Below are 15963 nucleotides of genomic sequence, written 5' to 3'. Positions count from 1 at the left end.
CCTGCTTACATTTAAGACGATGAGATATAAAAGGCTAGAAATAGAAGAATTGGAAGGAAATAACTCTTCAGTGATCCGAGTCTCCAGTGACTGCCTATCAAGAAGCTCATGAAAGAATGTAGCCTGTGGTGAAAAATCCTGTCTTCCCTCTTCCAACCATTGCACTCTCCACAGTGAAACCCAGATAATCTGAAGAAGGATCCCAACCCAAAACATCACCCATCCTTTTTCTCTAGAGATGCTGCCCGACCCGCTGAGTGACATCAGCACTTTGTGCCTATCCTTGGTGCAAACCAACATCTGCAGTTCCTTGATTCCACAAGCCCGGATAGAATGCTGGTTGAAAACTCCTTCCCATCCCCCCACCAACCCCCCGGCAGATGCTACTGATTCTTGAAAGTAGTGTCACAGGTGGATAGAGTGGTGAGTGGTCAAGAAGGCTTTTTCTACATCAATCACGGTGTTGAGTGCAGAAGTCAGGGTGTTATGTTAGTTGTATAAATATGTTGATGAGGCCACATTTTGAGTATTGTGTTCAATTGTTGTCACCCTGCTATAGGAAGGAAGTTGTTAAGCTAGAAAGAGTTCAGAGACGATTTATGAGGACGTTGCCAGGACATGAGGGCCTTAACTATGCAGAAAGGTTGGGCAGGCTTGCACTGTATTCCTTGGAGCATAGGAGGCAGACTGATCTTATAGATATATATAAGATCATGAGGGCAATAGTGAAAATGCTAGTTAATACACAAAAGAACATAAAGTGCTTGAGTAACTCAGCAGAACGGGCAACATCTCTAGAGAACATGAATGGGTGGCGTTTCTAGTCAAGGCCTTTCTTCTTCAGGGTTTCGACCTGGAATGCCACCTATCCATATTCTCCAGTTATGCTGCCTGACAAACTTACTCCAGCATTTTGTTTCCTTCCATAATCAGCTCATTATCACCTTCATGCAAAGGGGAGATTTGCTCTGTTAGCTGTTATGTTTTCTCCAGCAGTAACTACTTCAACAGGGCTGCATTCGCTGTAATATAGTTTGGCATGTCTTGAAACTATGAAAGGCAGGAAAAAAACATGCCCATTAAAACGAATATGCACTCATCAGAAGCATTGTGTTAACGTGTTAAATATAGCACAACGTCTGCTCATCCATCATGGTCTGTGGCCTAATGAGATTTATTTAATGCTATTCCTGCATCCAGTTCTGGGAAGCGACTGAAGAAAACAAGCTACTGACTAATTGGTTGTGCCAGCATACCTGTGGATTACTAACATTCGAGCTGGCACCAGAAAATAAAACAAAGTGTGAATTCAGTGGCTGAATCAAAGCCACACAGAAGGGCCATTGTGTGGATGTTAATTGACTAGAGCGGCCAGCCAGGTTCTTTGCCGTCCAGACGTGAGGCTCGAACAAGGCAACAGATCCTCACTGCTTTGCCAAGAAAATCAACCTATAGTGAATCACAAAACACACTGTAGCCTTCGGCTTCTGGAATAAACAAGGAATTAAAGGGAATTTTGTTACGGATCGTCCATGGGAATCCATAATTGAAGATTAGCTGCCACAGTTTTATGATTTTACTTCAGAGTCACGTGAGTGATTCCGTGAAGAGCCCGCTCAGCACGCATGCGCGGCATTAACGGCAGCAGTGCAACAGCGGCGCATCGGGAGTCAGGCGCTCCCGCTACGAGCCTGAAGGAAAGGAACGTTAGGTAAGTACTTACCTTCAGTTTAAAGTCGGTCTTTGCGTTTGTTTTTGCTCCAGGGGGAGCAAAGCAGCAGAGGGAAGCGGCCCCCGTTCGACCCCAGGGAAGGAGCCGACAGTGGAAGGGGAAGAGGCGGCAACGGGACCGCACACGCTGCGGTCCACAGACACGGGTGCTGCGCTGATGCCCAGTCCGCTAAAACAGCTGTCTGACCAACAGCAGCGGACTGGAGGGAAATTTAAGAACCGGCCGGCAGCCCTGCAGACTCCCGACAAGGAGACTCGCCGCCCGAGAACCGCTGAAATGCCGCCCGAAAACGGCAGACAGCCTCTAACAGCAAGGTCAGGACCAACCTCAGGCTGGAGACAGACACGGAAGATGGGATCAGCACTTCAAACAAGAAACAAGAGTGTCTGTTTCTCCAAGCCAGAGGAAGGTCATGGAGATAAAAACTCCAGCGAGACTACCTCAGGAGCAGGGGCAAGTCCGCCAAGGGAGCTAACACTCCCACTCCAGTGCCTAACAGCACTGGCCATCTCCCTTGTCGAGGGATTGATGGGAACCAGAGCTGGGCTGGTCAAGAAGAGGGGTCACTGGCTGAACAACATCGGGAGTATGCTTGAGGTACAGGATCAGGAAGAGCTGCTGGGTGTGGCCGCTATGTGGCTCCACCACTAGCGAGATGGCTTTTCAGTCTCAACTGATGGCCAGCTTACTACCTGTTCTTTTCAAAAAACCTCTCCAAGACAGGTAATCATGAGGTGTTGGATTTCATCACGCCTCCCCTAAATTGCATTTACTCAAAGTGCCCACCGCTATTGGGGGGGTACATTGAGCTTAGCTTTTAAAAAACCCAAATAACTTAAAATGAATTTGATATCCCTGACGTCGGTTATCATTTTCGCATGCTCTTTCCAGAAGGTCAGGGTAGTATGGCAAAACACCTGACCATACTGTTCGCAGTGCTCCGCAACTTCTCAGGAAGTTATAAAACCTGCCCTCAACTCAAAATTTTTTACAGGACTGTGAGAACGCCGACCTCACAACCACAGATCCTGCTGTCTGGCTAAGTTACCAAACCAAGCCTAAAAAACTGGACGAAGTGTCCAAAATATTCGGCGCAAGAGGGCAGGGTCTGGAATGAGCACCACACGTAAACCAGTCAGCAGTACCTCTAACGCGTCCACCAGGAGGGTCTACCTCATGGTACTGGTGAAAGCTCGGGGCCTGCATGCCAATCCCATAAGCCTTTCAGGCCAGGGCCCAGAGCAGGCCCCATGGAAAATGCGCCACCCCCCAACATCACCGCCACGTCAGACAACGTGCAAGACTCGTTGGACCGGCAGGAAACAGAAGAATACCATTACCATGGAGGTAGGTGGGTCTGGTTCCTACCAACGTATAGAAAATAGGGGCTTAATATTAACAGGGGGGAGATTACACCTGTTTTAAGAAGCACGGGAGTCTATCACGAGTGATCAGTATATACTCAATAACTTTAGTGGATACAAAATACAATTCATACTAGAAAAATTGCCGCCAGTTCAACATTTACCCCAGAGGGTATTTTCCCTCTCCGTTAAAGAAACGAGAGGGACAAGCTGAACTGGTGAGACTAATTACAAAGGGTATCATGGGAAAACATGAACCCTTGGAATTCGTATCAAATATTCGTCACTATACCCAAAAAGATGGTGGATGTTGCATCATCATTGACTTAACTTCACTAAATATGTTTGTTAAGTATATACATTTCAAAATGGAAACGGTTGTTACTGCCAAACAACTAATTTCTAAAGGATACTTCATGGCAAGCATTGATCTTAAAGATGTTTACTATTTAGTACCATTCACAAGGGTCATCGCAGATATCTGAAACTTACCTGGATGGGGCAGCTATGGCAATTTAAAGCGTTACCCAATGGGATCACATCAGCCCAAGATTATTCACCAAGATACTAAAACCAGCTCTGGCAATATTCACAAGACAAAAACATATTGTCATGGCATATCTTGATGCTATCTTAAAAATTTAAAAAAAAAAAAAAAAAAAATAGGCAAGACCATGGAATTGACTATGTTAGCTGTATCAGCTACCAAACAGTTATTCGAAACCCTGGGATTGTCTTACATCCAGATAAATCTAAGTTGAAGCCACCCACAATCATGGACTACTTGGGCTTCACAATTAATTCAGTCTACATGACTGTAACATTGCCAAGAGACAAAACAGTTGAATTGGCACAATCATGCAACAATTAATGGTCCACGTACTCCATTAGTAATTGGGAAAATGGTAGCAGCATTTCCGGCTACACAATTCTTTGCACTGTCAAAACTTACAAAGAGCAAAGGTACAGGCACCAAAACGACATACAGGTCATTATGATTGTGTCATGAAGTTACCCACTGAAGCAATATCATAACTACAGTGGTGGGCAAAAAACGTTTGGCATAATTTCAACCTATTATCATCACTAACAAGTAGTAGATGGACTAACCCAGAGTCATCGTTACCACTTACACTGGGCATTAATTATCTACAGATGTTGGGTGACTTTTATGGTTTAAAAGCATATGCACAAATATGCATCACTTGCATGTACGGTTACAAATAGATAATACTACGGTGGTGGCCTACATTAACCATATGGGCGGCATAAAATCGGTATCATGCGATAAGTTGGTCAACACAATTTGGCAATGGTGTGTCGAAAGACATATTTGGCTATCAGTAACTTACCTGCCAGGTAAGCTAAATACAGTGGCAGACACCAGGTCACGTAAATTTAATGACAACATCGAATGGATGTTAAACCCCAAACAATTTGCAAAAGTTATCAAGCAATATGGCACGCCAGATATCGATTTATTTGCATCAAGGCTAAATCACCAGGTACCTATGTATGTCGCTTGGGAATCAGACCCTGAGGCAGCAGCGGTAGATGTGTTCGCGCTGGATTGGGGAAATTCTTCTTCTATGCATTTCCTCCCTTCTGCCTCATCAGTTGGGGACTACGCACAATACAAATGGACTCTGCTTCAGGTATTTTGATAGTACCCGACTGGCCTACGCAGCCATGGTTCCCAAAACTCCATGACATGGTTGTTGAAACTCCGATGGTATTCCCCAGTGACCTAGAGTTATTAACACCCAGTGTCGGGCACAAGCCACCCGTGCCATAAAAAAATCAAACTCCTGGGTTGCAGATTCTGCACAAACCACTTCTGGGACTGGGATTATCATAACAAACCGTCGACACCATGTCAGCAGCCCTCCGAACATCCACTAAAAAACAGCACTTGTCCAGCATCAAAAAATGGGAAAAGTACTGCTTGGATACAGGGACCACCTACTCAACCGCTACAGTTACCAACGTACTGGAATTCCTGGCGAACCTTCACCATGATGAAGGACTCAGCTACAGAGCCATCAACACAGCTAGAAGTGCCCTGTCTGTCTATTTAAAACCAGCTCCAGGACAACAGGCCATGGGGTCGCACTCGCTGGTGGTCAAACTAATCAAGGGTTTTTACAACTCTAACCCCCTAGACCAAGGTACACCCATATATGGGATGTCAGTGTGGTCCTGATGTACCTCAGGGGATGGCCACCAGCCAGATCCCTCAACCTGGAACAATCTATGCTCAAAACACTCATGTTGATGGCACTTGTATCTGCACAGAGGGTCCAGTCACTACACCTATTGCGACTGGACAGCATGCTCATAGCTCCAGACCAGATCTCTGTCGTTATCCAGGGACTGATCAAACAGAGCAGACCAGGAACACCTAATCCAGTCGTGGAATTCCGGGCTTACCCGCCAGAACCACGGTTATGTGCCATGACCCTACTATCCTACATAGACACAACCAAAATATTCGAGGGAGATGAAAAGCCTTGTGGGTCAGTCATAAAAAACCTTATGGTTGGGTGATGAGCCAAACCATTGCGAGATGGCTCAAGCAGGTGCTATAAACTGCTGGGATAAACACTAACATGTACAAATTTTATTCCACCAGGGCACCATCCACGTCGACTGCTAAAAGAATGGACGTGCCTATAGACCACATCCTGGCTACAGCAGGATGGTCGGGGGAAAGACCGTTCAGAAAATTTATAATAAGCCGTTGGCAAAACCTGTTTTATTTGCAGGAAAGATTTTACAGACTGCAAATATTTAATTTAAGCCCAGGGGAGCAATTTAATTTCTTTGTTGTTATTGTTAAAAAATACCATTGTGTTTTTCTACAAACAGATTCATTGGTTGATTACGATAACACACTTCCTCCCTCAAAGACTTCGGCAGTGATGTAGTAATAACTGTTACACGGTTTGAAATCACAGAGCTTTGAAGTCTTCACGGAATCACTCACGTGACTCCGAAGTAAAATAGTAAGATTAAACGAGAACTTACCAGTTTGAAGTTTGATCTGTATTTTATGAGGAGTTACGATGAGGGATTACGTGCCCTCCGCTCCCACCCTCAATAATATGGGTCAAACTGATAAACTGATGTCTCCTTGTCTTTACTATGTTTACTTCAATAACTGTGTCTATCTGTGATTCCGCACCGCTGCTTTGAAGTATGCCGCGCATGCGTGCTGAGCGGGCTCTTCACGTAATCCCTCATCGTAACTCCTCATAAAATACAGATCAAACTTGAAACTGGTAAATTCTCGTTTAATCTTACTATTTTCCTTCACACAGGTATGTTTGCAACAGGTCTGCAGCGTGCATGTTATTTAGGAGTGGGTAAAGCAATATGGCCTTGAACCTCAACTCATACAGATAGGGAAAGCCCCCATCTCTTTAGACTTTGGTGAAGTGGAAGTCTGCAATGAACTATTGCAGTCCAGATTACCTACACAGACTATGGCCATGGTAGGCTTAAGACTGCATTTACGACTTGCTGTTACTCTTGCCGCTGCTGTTCCAGTTTTCAGGAATGGAACTCTGCTATAACCCGGCTCCGATTTCAAAGGCAGTGACTCTCCAGAGCTCTGCTCCTTTAAAAAAAATATTGTTGATGGATTGAATTGATTGGAATGATACAGCATTGAAACAGGCCCATCGAATGCATGCTGACCTTTTCATACTAGTTCTATGTTATCTCATTGCATCTACTCCCTACAGACTAGGGGCAATTTACTGAGCCCAATTAACCCCTCAAGTCTGCACGTCTTTGGGATGTTGGAGGAAACCGGAGCACCCAGAAGAAAGGTCACAGGGAGAACATGCAAACTCCATACGGACATCTCCCACCCGGGTTCCTGGCACTGTACCCAACTGCACCACTGTGCCACCAGTTACAATGAGGTTTGGTGCTAGCAAAACTAAATTGGGACTGTGTGAGAAAATTATTGCTATTTGCTAACCCCACCAATTAGGGATTTCGAGTAGACCGATGAACGAAAGATGCCTGAATTGGATTTGTCCTGTGGACAGTATGTGGCTGTGTACTTATCCACATTGCTGGAGTGATGCCAGTGATCTAACTGTACTGAAATAGTGTGACTAGCCATTCTGGTTCTGGAAATAACAGCCACTATGTCTGTGTGGGTATTCATAACCCTGGTGGTCGCCATTTTCAGACTTCTATACATTCTTCCCAATGGTAGGAGTAAAATCGACGTGGTATGGGTTTTGATGATGCTGGCTGCCTTTTTGAGGCAGTGCCTGCCATATGTTATGATACGATAGAACTTTATTTATCCCAGGAGGGAAATTGGTCTGCCAACAGTCATAAAACACAAGACACATGAAACATGAAATTAAAAACATGAAAATCATGAGCCCGTGTTGCTCACTACCATGTCCGAGACACAGTTCTGTAGCCTGTGGTACATAGTTAGATTCCTGCTGTAGTGGGGAGGTAGTACCTGTGATGGCCAGTGTCTACCACTCTCTGCAGTTTCCTTCAATTCTGAGTGTTTGAGTTGCCGAACAGGCTGTGATACAACCAGTCAACTACAACCTGTTCCTTCTGATGCCGTGAAGAGCAGGTCCAAGGCTAAAAAACTGAGATATCTCCCTTGCTCTTCAAAGTAGGACCTTGTGGGACCTTTGTTGTGGGACCTTTTGCCTCCACTTTGTTAGCAACTGGTGACTTGGTTTCACATCTCCCATCAGTACAGTGTTCTTTCAGTACTTTACGGGATTTTACAACTAGGTTTTGTGCCCCGGCTGTGAAGTGAGAATTGAACCCACGACTTACCGGCTCGGATGTTGGCTTATTACTCATTGAACCATGGCTAATAATGTCTCATTGGTGTTACCTGGGAATCTGTGAATCTTCTCACTATTTTTAAAACAGTGTCGATTGTCGATTCCCATCACCTTACTAAGGTTTGTCTATTCCAGCTTTGACCATCAGCGACCCTGTCTTCAGGAGTAATGAGTCTTCCTGGATGGGATTCTCACCCTTTAACATACGCCACAAGACCCACATTAAGATGCAGTTTCTTCCTCGGTCACCAGATGGCATCTTGTTCTACACTGCACAGCATCTCGGCACTCAGTCGGGTAAGGTCTGGACTCTGTATCATCTGTTAATCACTAACATGGGCTGATTAAACTGCAGCTTAGTAAGAGAATGTCATTGGAAAAAATCCAACACCCTCAGCTTGTTCACCTTGCTTTAATGTAGATTATCTTTGAATTACTAATTGCTTGGAAAAACCTTTCAGCTGAGTGCTGAGTGCTGCCTGTTTGATTGAAAGATACGGCATGGAAACAGGCCCTTCAGCCCACTAAGTCCATGCTAACCACTGATCACCTGTTCTCACTAGTTCTATGTTATCCCAATTTAGCATCTACTCCCCACACACAAGGGGCAATTTACAGAGGCCAATTAATCTACAAACCCAAATGTCTTTGGGACATGGGAGGAAACCGGAACACCTGGAGAAACACACATACCCACAGGGGAAACATGCAAATTCCACATAGACAACTCCTGATGTCAGGATCGAACCTGGGTCTCTGGCGTTGTGAGGCATCAGTATTACCAGCTACAGCCATGTAATACAGAGACAGGCCCTTCAGCCCATCTTGTATATGCTGGCTGTCAGGTACCAATCTAGACTAACCCTTGCTGTTTATCCTCTGCTCCAAACTCCAAATTCCATCCATCCATCTCACTGCTGAATTTTTCATTGACTATACTCATCAGCCTTTCTGGGATAAGGTGAGGTGTGTCTCTCATTTGTGGTCCAAATATCTGGATTAAAGAGTTTAAGCAACAGGAAATAGCAAACTGTAATTGTATGCTTTGGAATGTCATTGGTTGAGGGGAGGCCTGTGACATGTATATAAAATTATGAGAGACATAGGGTAGACGGTCAGAACCTACTTCTCAAGGAACACATGGAAAGACTAGAGGGCATAGCTTTAAGACGATATTCGGGGCAAGTTTTTTTCACACAGAATGTGTTGGGTGCCGGAAATACATTGTTGGGACGGTGGTGGAGACAGATACGATAATGGTATTTAAAAGGCACATGGATATGCGAGGGATGGAGGGATATGGTTCAAGTGCAGGCAGATTAATTTGGCTACATGTTTGGCACAAAAATGCAACTATCGGATCTGCCTATCTACAACTACCCCTGACAGCATGTTCTAGTTTCTCACCACCGTCTGTGCAAAAAACATGCCCCACAACTCTCCTTTAAATCCTCCCCCCCATCACCTGAAAGTTGTGCCCTTTAGTTTTGTCATATTTCCACCAAGCGATAAAGGTTCTATCTACCCTATCTATGCCTCCCTTCATTGTATATACTTCCATGAGGTCTCATATCAGCCTCTGATGCTCCAGAGAAAACAATCCAAGTTTGTTCAACCTCCCCTTATAGTTACTACCCTCTAATCCAGACAGATTTCTGATAAACCACTTCTACACCCTCTCCAAAGTCTCTTCATCCTTCCTGTAATTGGACAACCAGGACTGCGCACAAAACTCCAAATGTAGCCGAGTTGAAGTTTTATAAAACTGTATCATGATGTCCTGACTCTTATACTCAGTGCCCTGCCTGATGAAGGCAAGCATACTGTACATCATCTTCACCACTCTATTTACTTGTGTTACTACTTTCAGGGGTCTATGGACTTGAATCCAAGTTATCTACGAACATCAATATTGTTAACAATCCTGCCATTGACCCTGCACTTTCCTCTTCATTTAACCTCCCCAACTGTAATTCCCCACATTTGCCTGGATTAAGATCCTTCTGCCATTTCTCCACCTATTTCTGCAGCTTATCTACATCATTCTGTATCCTCTGACACCTATCCTCAGAGACTTCAACTCCACCGATTCTGGTGTTGTCTTCAAACTTATTATCTACATTGTTGTCCACGTCGTACATATATCACAAACAACAGAGGTCACAGCGCTGATCCCTGTGGAATACCACTGGTTACAGACCACCGGCTAGAATAACACTCTTCCACCACCATCCTCTGTACTAAGATGCCTCACACTGAGCTCACTGTCCTCCATGTCCTTCTATTTGGGGAATTTCAGTGCAAAGTATTCATTAAGTACCTCACCTACATTCTCTGACTCCAAGAGAGTCCCTCCTTTATCCTTGAGTGGTCCAAATCTTTCCCTAGTTACCCACTTGTTTTTAATGAACGTATAAAAAGCCTTGGGATTCTCCTTAATCCCACTTGTCAAAGACATTTCATGGTTCCTTTTGGTCCTCTTATCTCTCATTGCTTCCTGACTCTCTTTCACACTCACTCGTTCTGACTTGTTTTCTCTCATTATATCATACTCTTCACTTTCCCTCTCTCAAACTCTCTCTTCCTGTGTCATTCTGTCCCTCCATGTTAGACATTCCCATTAGTTTGTCTTGGGCTTGAACCCATTCAATAATGACCATCTCAGTTAAAGCTTGAATGGAGTTTCATGTTTCTGCTGTCATTCCCTTTTGGCTAATCCTCCCAATGTTCACGCTTCTACTCTGTCATGTGCTGGGGTAGCAGGTAAAGGCTGCGGATGCCAATAGAATCAACAAGCTCATCAGGAAGGATGGCTCCATCATGGGTGGGGTTTGATTTATTGGAGGTGGTTTCGGAAAGAATGATGCTCCTGAAACTATGGAGCATCTTGGACAATACAGCTCACCCCTCTCCATGACACTGGTCACCCTGAGGAGCACCTTCAGCAACAGACTGGTTCCACCAAGGTGCAGCACAGCACGCCATAGGATATCCTTTTTTTTTGTGGCTATCAAACTGAACAACTCCTCCCACTTCTGTCGTGGGGTAAACTGATGCCCCTGTCCCACTTAGGAGACCAGAACGGAAACCTCGGGAGACTTTGCGCCCCACCCAAGGTTTCCATGCGGTTCCCAGAGGTTGCAGGTGGTTGCCGGAGGTTGCACGTAGTGGAAGCAGGTAGGGAGACTGACAAAAACCTCCGGGAACGTCCGGGAACCGCACGGAAACCTTGGGTGGGGCGCAAAGTCTCCAGAGATTTCCGTTCAGGTTTCCTAAGTGGGACAGGGGCATGACTCTCCATCCCATCTTTGCATTGGTTCAAGTAGATATATATTTAAAGAAAATAATGTAAGGAGCGTCTTAAAGGAGAGAGAGAAAAGGCTGCAATGCGTTGAAGTTTGGGTGGAAAGCTCCAGATCTTAAAGCACAACCTGCGATGAAGGCCATTGAGAATTGAGGAGAGAACAGGCTCGAACTGGCAGTGCCCAGCGACCTTAAAGAGGTGGAAGGGTTTACAGAAATAACAGCCACACATGAAGAATATTCTTGACATTTTGAAGAGAACCTTGCTTTTAATTTAGCGGGTTATCACGATAAGTTGTAATCAAATGCGCATCCCACATGCCTTGGAAGCTGTGCTTCCCATAGTACACCATTTTCTTAACTCAATGAGCCATTTCTGTGCAGTACTGAAGTTGCCAAGAAAGGGAAGGCTACAGTACAAATAGAAAATCTTTATTAGCTGAAGTCCACAAAGAGCTTGTAGTTTTCTGGGAGCATAGATTACTGTACAGAGTCTCTAGGTTGTAAAAACAAGCCTTTTACGGTTTACTGTGCTGACAACTAGACCTACAGATTGCACTGAGCTCAGGGGAATATTCTGCATGTCACTATTATGGTTTAAAAATAATGTGACCCTTTCAGCATTGAGCTGTTTACTGAGCAAGGAATGTGCTGCTAATTATATCTGAAAGATGGTGTATCAGAAGCCTTAAATGTCAGGAGTTATGAATGTCTTTCATTTTGAACTTGCACTTCCCTGGTTATGTTTGCTGCATTGGGAGAATTGAAGATGGATGAGATGCTCAGAGAATAAAGGCTATTTCACTGGCCCTCTGTCTGTTTGGGTATTGCACTGATGTCATTGGTGATTATTCTTTAAACCTCTCAGAATGTAAAGACGTTCTATGAACAACTACTGCATATCAAAGCAGTGTGGGGATCGAGATAGGAAGACCTTGGTTTAAGTAGATATATATTTAAAGGAGCCATGCCTGGGCCCCGTGGTTTGTGCTTACTGCCGAATAAGGCCAGATACCTGGCTGTGAGACTATCCCAGTTAGCAAAATATAGATAAATGTGAGGTTATCCACTTTGGCAGCAAAAACAAGGGGGCAGATTATTATCTCAATGGGGTTAGGTTAGGTAAGGGGGAGGCGCAGCGAAACCTGGGCATCCTTGTACACCGGTCACTGAAAGTTGGCTTACAGGTACAGCAGGCAGTGAAGAAAGCTAATGGAATGTTGGCCTTCATAACAAGAGGATTTCAGTAAAGAGGTTCTTCTGCAGTTGTATAGGGCTCTGGTGAGACCACATCTGGAGTATTGTGTACAGTTTTGGTCTCCTAATTTGAGGAAGGACATCCTTGTAATTGAGGCAGTGCAGCGTAGGTTCACGAGATTGATCCCTGGGATGGCGGGACTGTCATATGAGGAAAGATTGAAAAGACTAGACTTGTATTCACTGGAGTTTAGAAGGATGAGGGAATATCTTATAGAAACATATAACATTATAAAAGGACTGGACAAGCTAGATGTAGGAAAAATGTTCCCAATGTTAGGCGAGTCCAGAACCAGGGGCCACAGTATTAGAATAAAAGGGAGGCCATTTAAGACTGAGGTGAGAAAAAACGTTTTCACCCAGAGAGTTGTGAATTTATGGAATTCCCTGCCACAGAGGGCAGTGGATGCCAAATCACTGGATGGATTTAAGAGAGAGTTTGATAGAGCTCTTGGGGCTAGTGGAGTCGAGGGATACGGGGAGAAGGCAGGCACGGGTTATTGATAGGGGACGATCAGCCATGATCACAATGAATGGCGGTGCTGGCTCGAAGGGCCAAATGGCCTCCTCCTGCACCTATTTTCTATGTTTCTATGTAGTGTCCTCGGTGTGAAGACAGCTGTGTCTCCTCAAGGATCGTAAGGTTTTGTTTGGTTTTGATTTATTGTCACATACACCGAGTTACAGTGAAAAGCTTTTTAGTTGCGTGCCATCCAGTCAACGGAAAGATCATGCATGATTACAAACAAGCCGTCCACAGTGTACAGATACAGGATAAAGGGAATAACGTTTAGTGCAAGATAAAGGCCAGTAAAGTCCGATTGAAGATAGCCTGAGGATCTCCAATGAGGTAGGTGGTTGGCCAATACCACTCTCTAGTTGGTGAGAGGATGGTTCAGTTGCCTGATAACAGTGTCCTTGGTGTAAAGATGGCTTTGTCTCCTCAATGATCCTGGGATGGTCATCTGCTAATGCTATGACAGATGCGGCCTCCACAGTAGTTTGGTGAAGATGAGGTTGCCCTAAATAACTGCTTCTACCACTGCTCCTTTTGTTTTGGGACTGGTGTCTAAATTGGGAGAATTATCCCACAGACTGATCAAGCAAAAGCCAGTTCACCCTCATGGAGTCATATCTCACGGACAACATTCCTGCATCACAACCCTTAGTTTAGTCAGTGTAGTTAATTGGCACATGTACCGAGGAACAGTGTAAAGCATTTTTGTTGCATTATATCCAGTCAGCGAAAAGACTATACATGATTACAATCAAGCCGTCCACAGTGTACAGATACAGGATAAAGGGAATAACGTTTAGTGCAAGATAAATTAAAGTAAAATCCAATTAAATCAGGCATGTCCGTCAGCAGGATGGTTGAGAGAGAGTAGCCCTGAGTGTCTGCACCATTAACTCCAGACTCTGTGAAGTCCATAGCATAAGGCCAGAAATCTCCTCCTGATTACCACTTGCTCACTTTCCCTGGGAAAACCCATGTCTGGGCAGATTTCCACCTCTGAACAAGGCCAACACTGTCATTTACATGAAAGCAATTCCCAGCAACTGTGAAAGAGCTGGAGTAACTACATATGTCAGGCCATATGTGGACGGAATAGATTAGGTGACGTTTCAGGCTGGAACCCTTTTTCAGACAGATTGTAGAAGTGGGGAGAAAGCTGAAATGGGTCTGAAGGAGGATCCCGACCCAAAATGTCACCTATACATTCCTTGCACAGATAATGCCTGACCCATTAGGTTATCCCAGCAATTTGTGTTTTGCTGAAGATTCCAGCTTCACAGTTCTATGTGTCTCCTGCACCGTGCACTGTTACAATGTAGATAATGTTGGTATTAGAGATCATACACTTAATCTTGACTTGACTAATTTGTCATTGTAAACCTTTCATTTACTTACAGGAGACTTCTTGAGCATTGGACTAGCGGGTGGCTTTGTGCAGCTTCGTTATAATTTAGGGGATGCCACAGTTGTCTTGCCCTCAACCAAGGCAGTGGACACAGCTGGGAAAACCTGGCACTTCATAGAGGCTGGCCGGACTGGAAAGCAAGGATACTTGAAACTGGATGGAATCAATGTGACCAGAGCCTCCAGTGTTGGCATGACTGCACTGGACACCAAAACGCTTTTCTTTGTGGGCGGTGTACCCAACTTGAACGAGATCAATGCGGTGGCAGTGGAGAATGAGCCCTCGGGCTTTGATGGCTGTATCAGGGAGGTTGTGGTGAATGATTTTGAACTCAAATTGACCGAGGAGGGGGCCAAAGATGGTAGTAATATCGGCGATTGTGACGGAACAGCCTGTGGTTATAAAATATGTGTAAACGAAGGAAACTGCAGTTTGGACTCAGCAGCGAACTTCTTTTGCTCTTGTCAACCTTTGTGGGTTGGAACCAACTGTGAGATACCAGTGATCTGCCTCAATAACCTGTGCAAACATGGCTCTCTCTGTATTCCTACTTTCTCCACTGCAACATACAGATGTGCTTGTGCCCTAGGATGGGCAGGAGTCCATTGTGAGAACAAAATTATGCTTTCTACTGTAAAGTTTTCTGGCAACTCTTATGCCAAGTACAACGACCCATTGTACCTGATGAGAGATCTCCGTTTTACCTCCATCTCTCTCAATTTCACCACCAGTGAGAAGGATGGCCTGGTTTTATGGATGGGGAAAGCGGAGGATGAAGACAACGATTATCTTACCATTGGTATCTCCAGAGGAAACCTCAAGATCGGAGTAAATCTGGGGGAAAGAATCATTCTGCCATTTGTCTTCGGAAATTCCTCAGTCTGTTGTGACAAATGGCACTCTGTGTCCGTTCATCAAGACCGGACCATCATCACCGTGAAGCACAACGGCAAGAGGATACTCTATGAAGACCTGGATCCACGGAGAAGATACGTTGCTTTGAATTATGGGGGGGTTTGCTACTTTGGGGGTTTTGAGTTCTCCAGGAAAGTGAAGAGTGTCACTGCTGGCCTCTTTACTCAAGGATTAGTGGGCCGAATTAAAGATGTTTTTATATTTAAGGACCCAAAACCGGTCCTGTTTTCTAGTAACATGGAAGGATACAATATCTTAAGTGGAGATGAATAATGAAATGCAATGATACCATTGTGAGGTACTACATTCATCAAGATTGTAATTTAGTTTGTTAGACACAAAATTAAACACAAACTAAAAACAAATCCCTTAAATTTTAAACTCTGGTATTACATGTAGAATATCATTTTAATTTAATTCCATTTTAAATATCTAGTTGATTTTTCCTTATGGTCATTTGCCATAATGTTTTAGTCAAATTACTTAGTATAATGTACTTGCTAATTAGACATTTTAAGTGCAGAAAACAATGATAACAGTTTGAATTTATCTTTTTACAGTATTTGGTTAAAAACATATTGGTTAATTTTGTCTAGCAAAATGCCTGCTTTAAGCAGTGTGAATTTTTAACT

The 15963-nt window shown here is 44.3% G+C and overlaps 1 protein-coding gene across 1 annotated transcript in view; it reads left to right on the top strand.

Annotated features, from left to right (window-relative positions):
* eys (eyes shut homolog) overlaps positions 1 to 15651 on the top strand; it is a 59254-nt gene extending 43603 nt beyond the window's left edge. The window contains exons 6-7 of the mRNA XM_033021881.1: positions 8070 to 8231; positions 14409 to 15651. Of these exons, the coding sequence (XP_032877772.1) occupies positions 8070 to 8231; positions 14409 to 15604 (1358 nt within the window). The 3' untranslated portion in view covers positions 15605 to 15651. The remainder of the gene's footprint in view (positions 1 to 8069; positions 8232 to 14408) is intronic.
* Positions 15652 to 15963: the final 312 nt, after the last annotated feature.

The sequence above is a fragment of the Amblyraja radiata genome, chromosome 5 (genome assembly GCF_010909765.2).
Source record: "Amblyraja radiata isolate CabotCenter1 chromosome 5, sAmbRad1.1.pri, whole genome shotgun sequence".
Classification (NCBI taxonomy): Eukaryota; Metazoa; Chordata; class Chondrichthyes; order Rajiformes; family Rajidae; genus Amblyraja; species Amblyraja radiata.
Note: the sequence above shows the minus strand (reverse complement) of the source record. Positions and strands in the feature narration are given on the sequence as shown.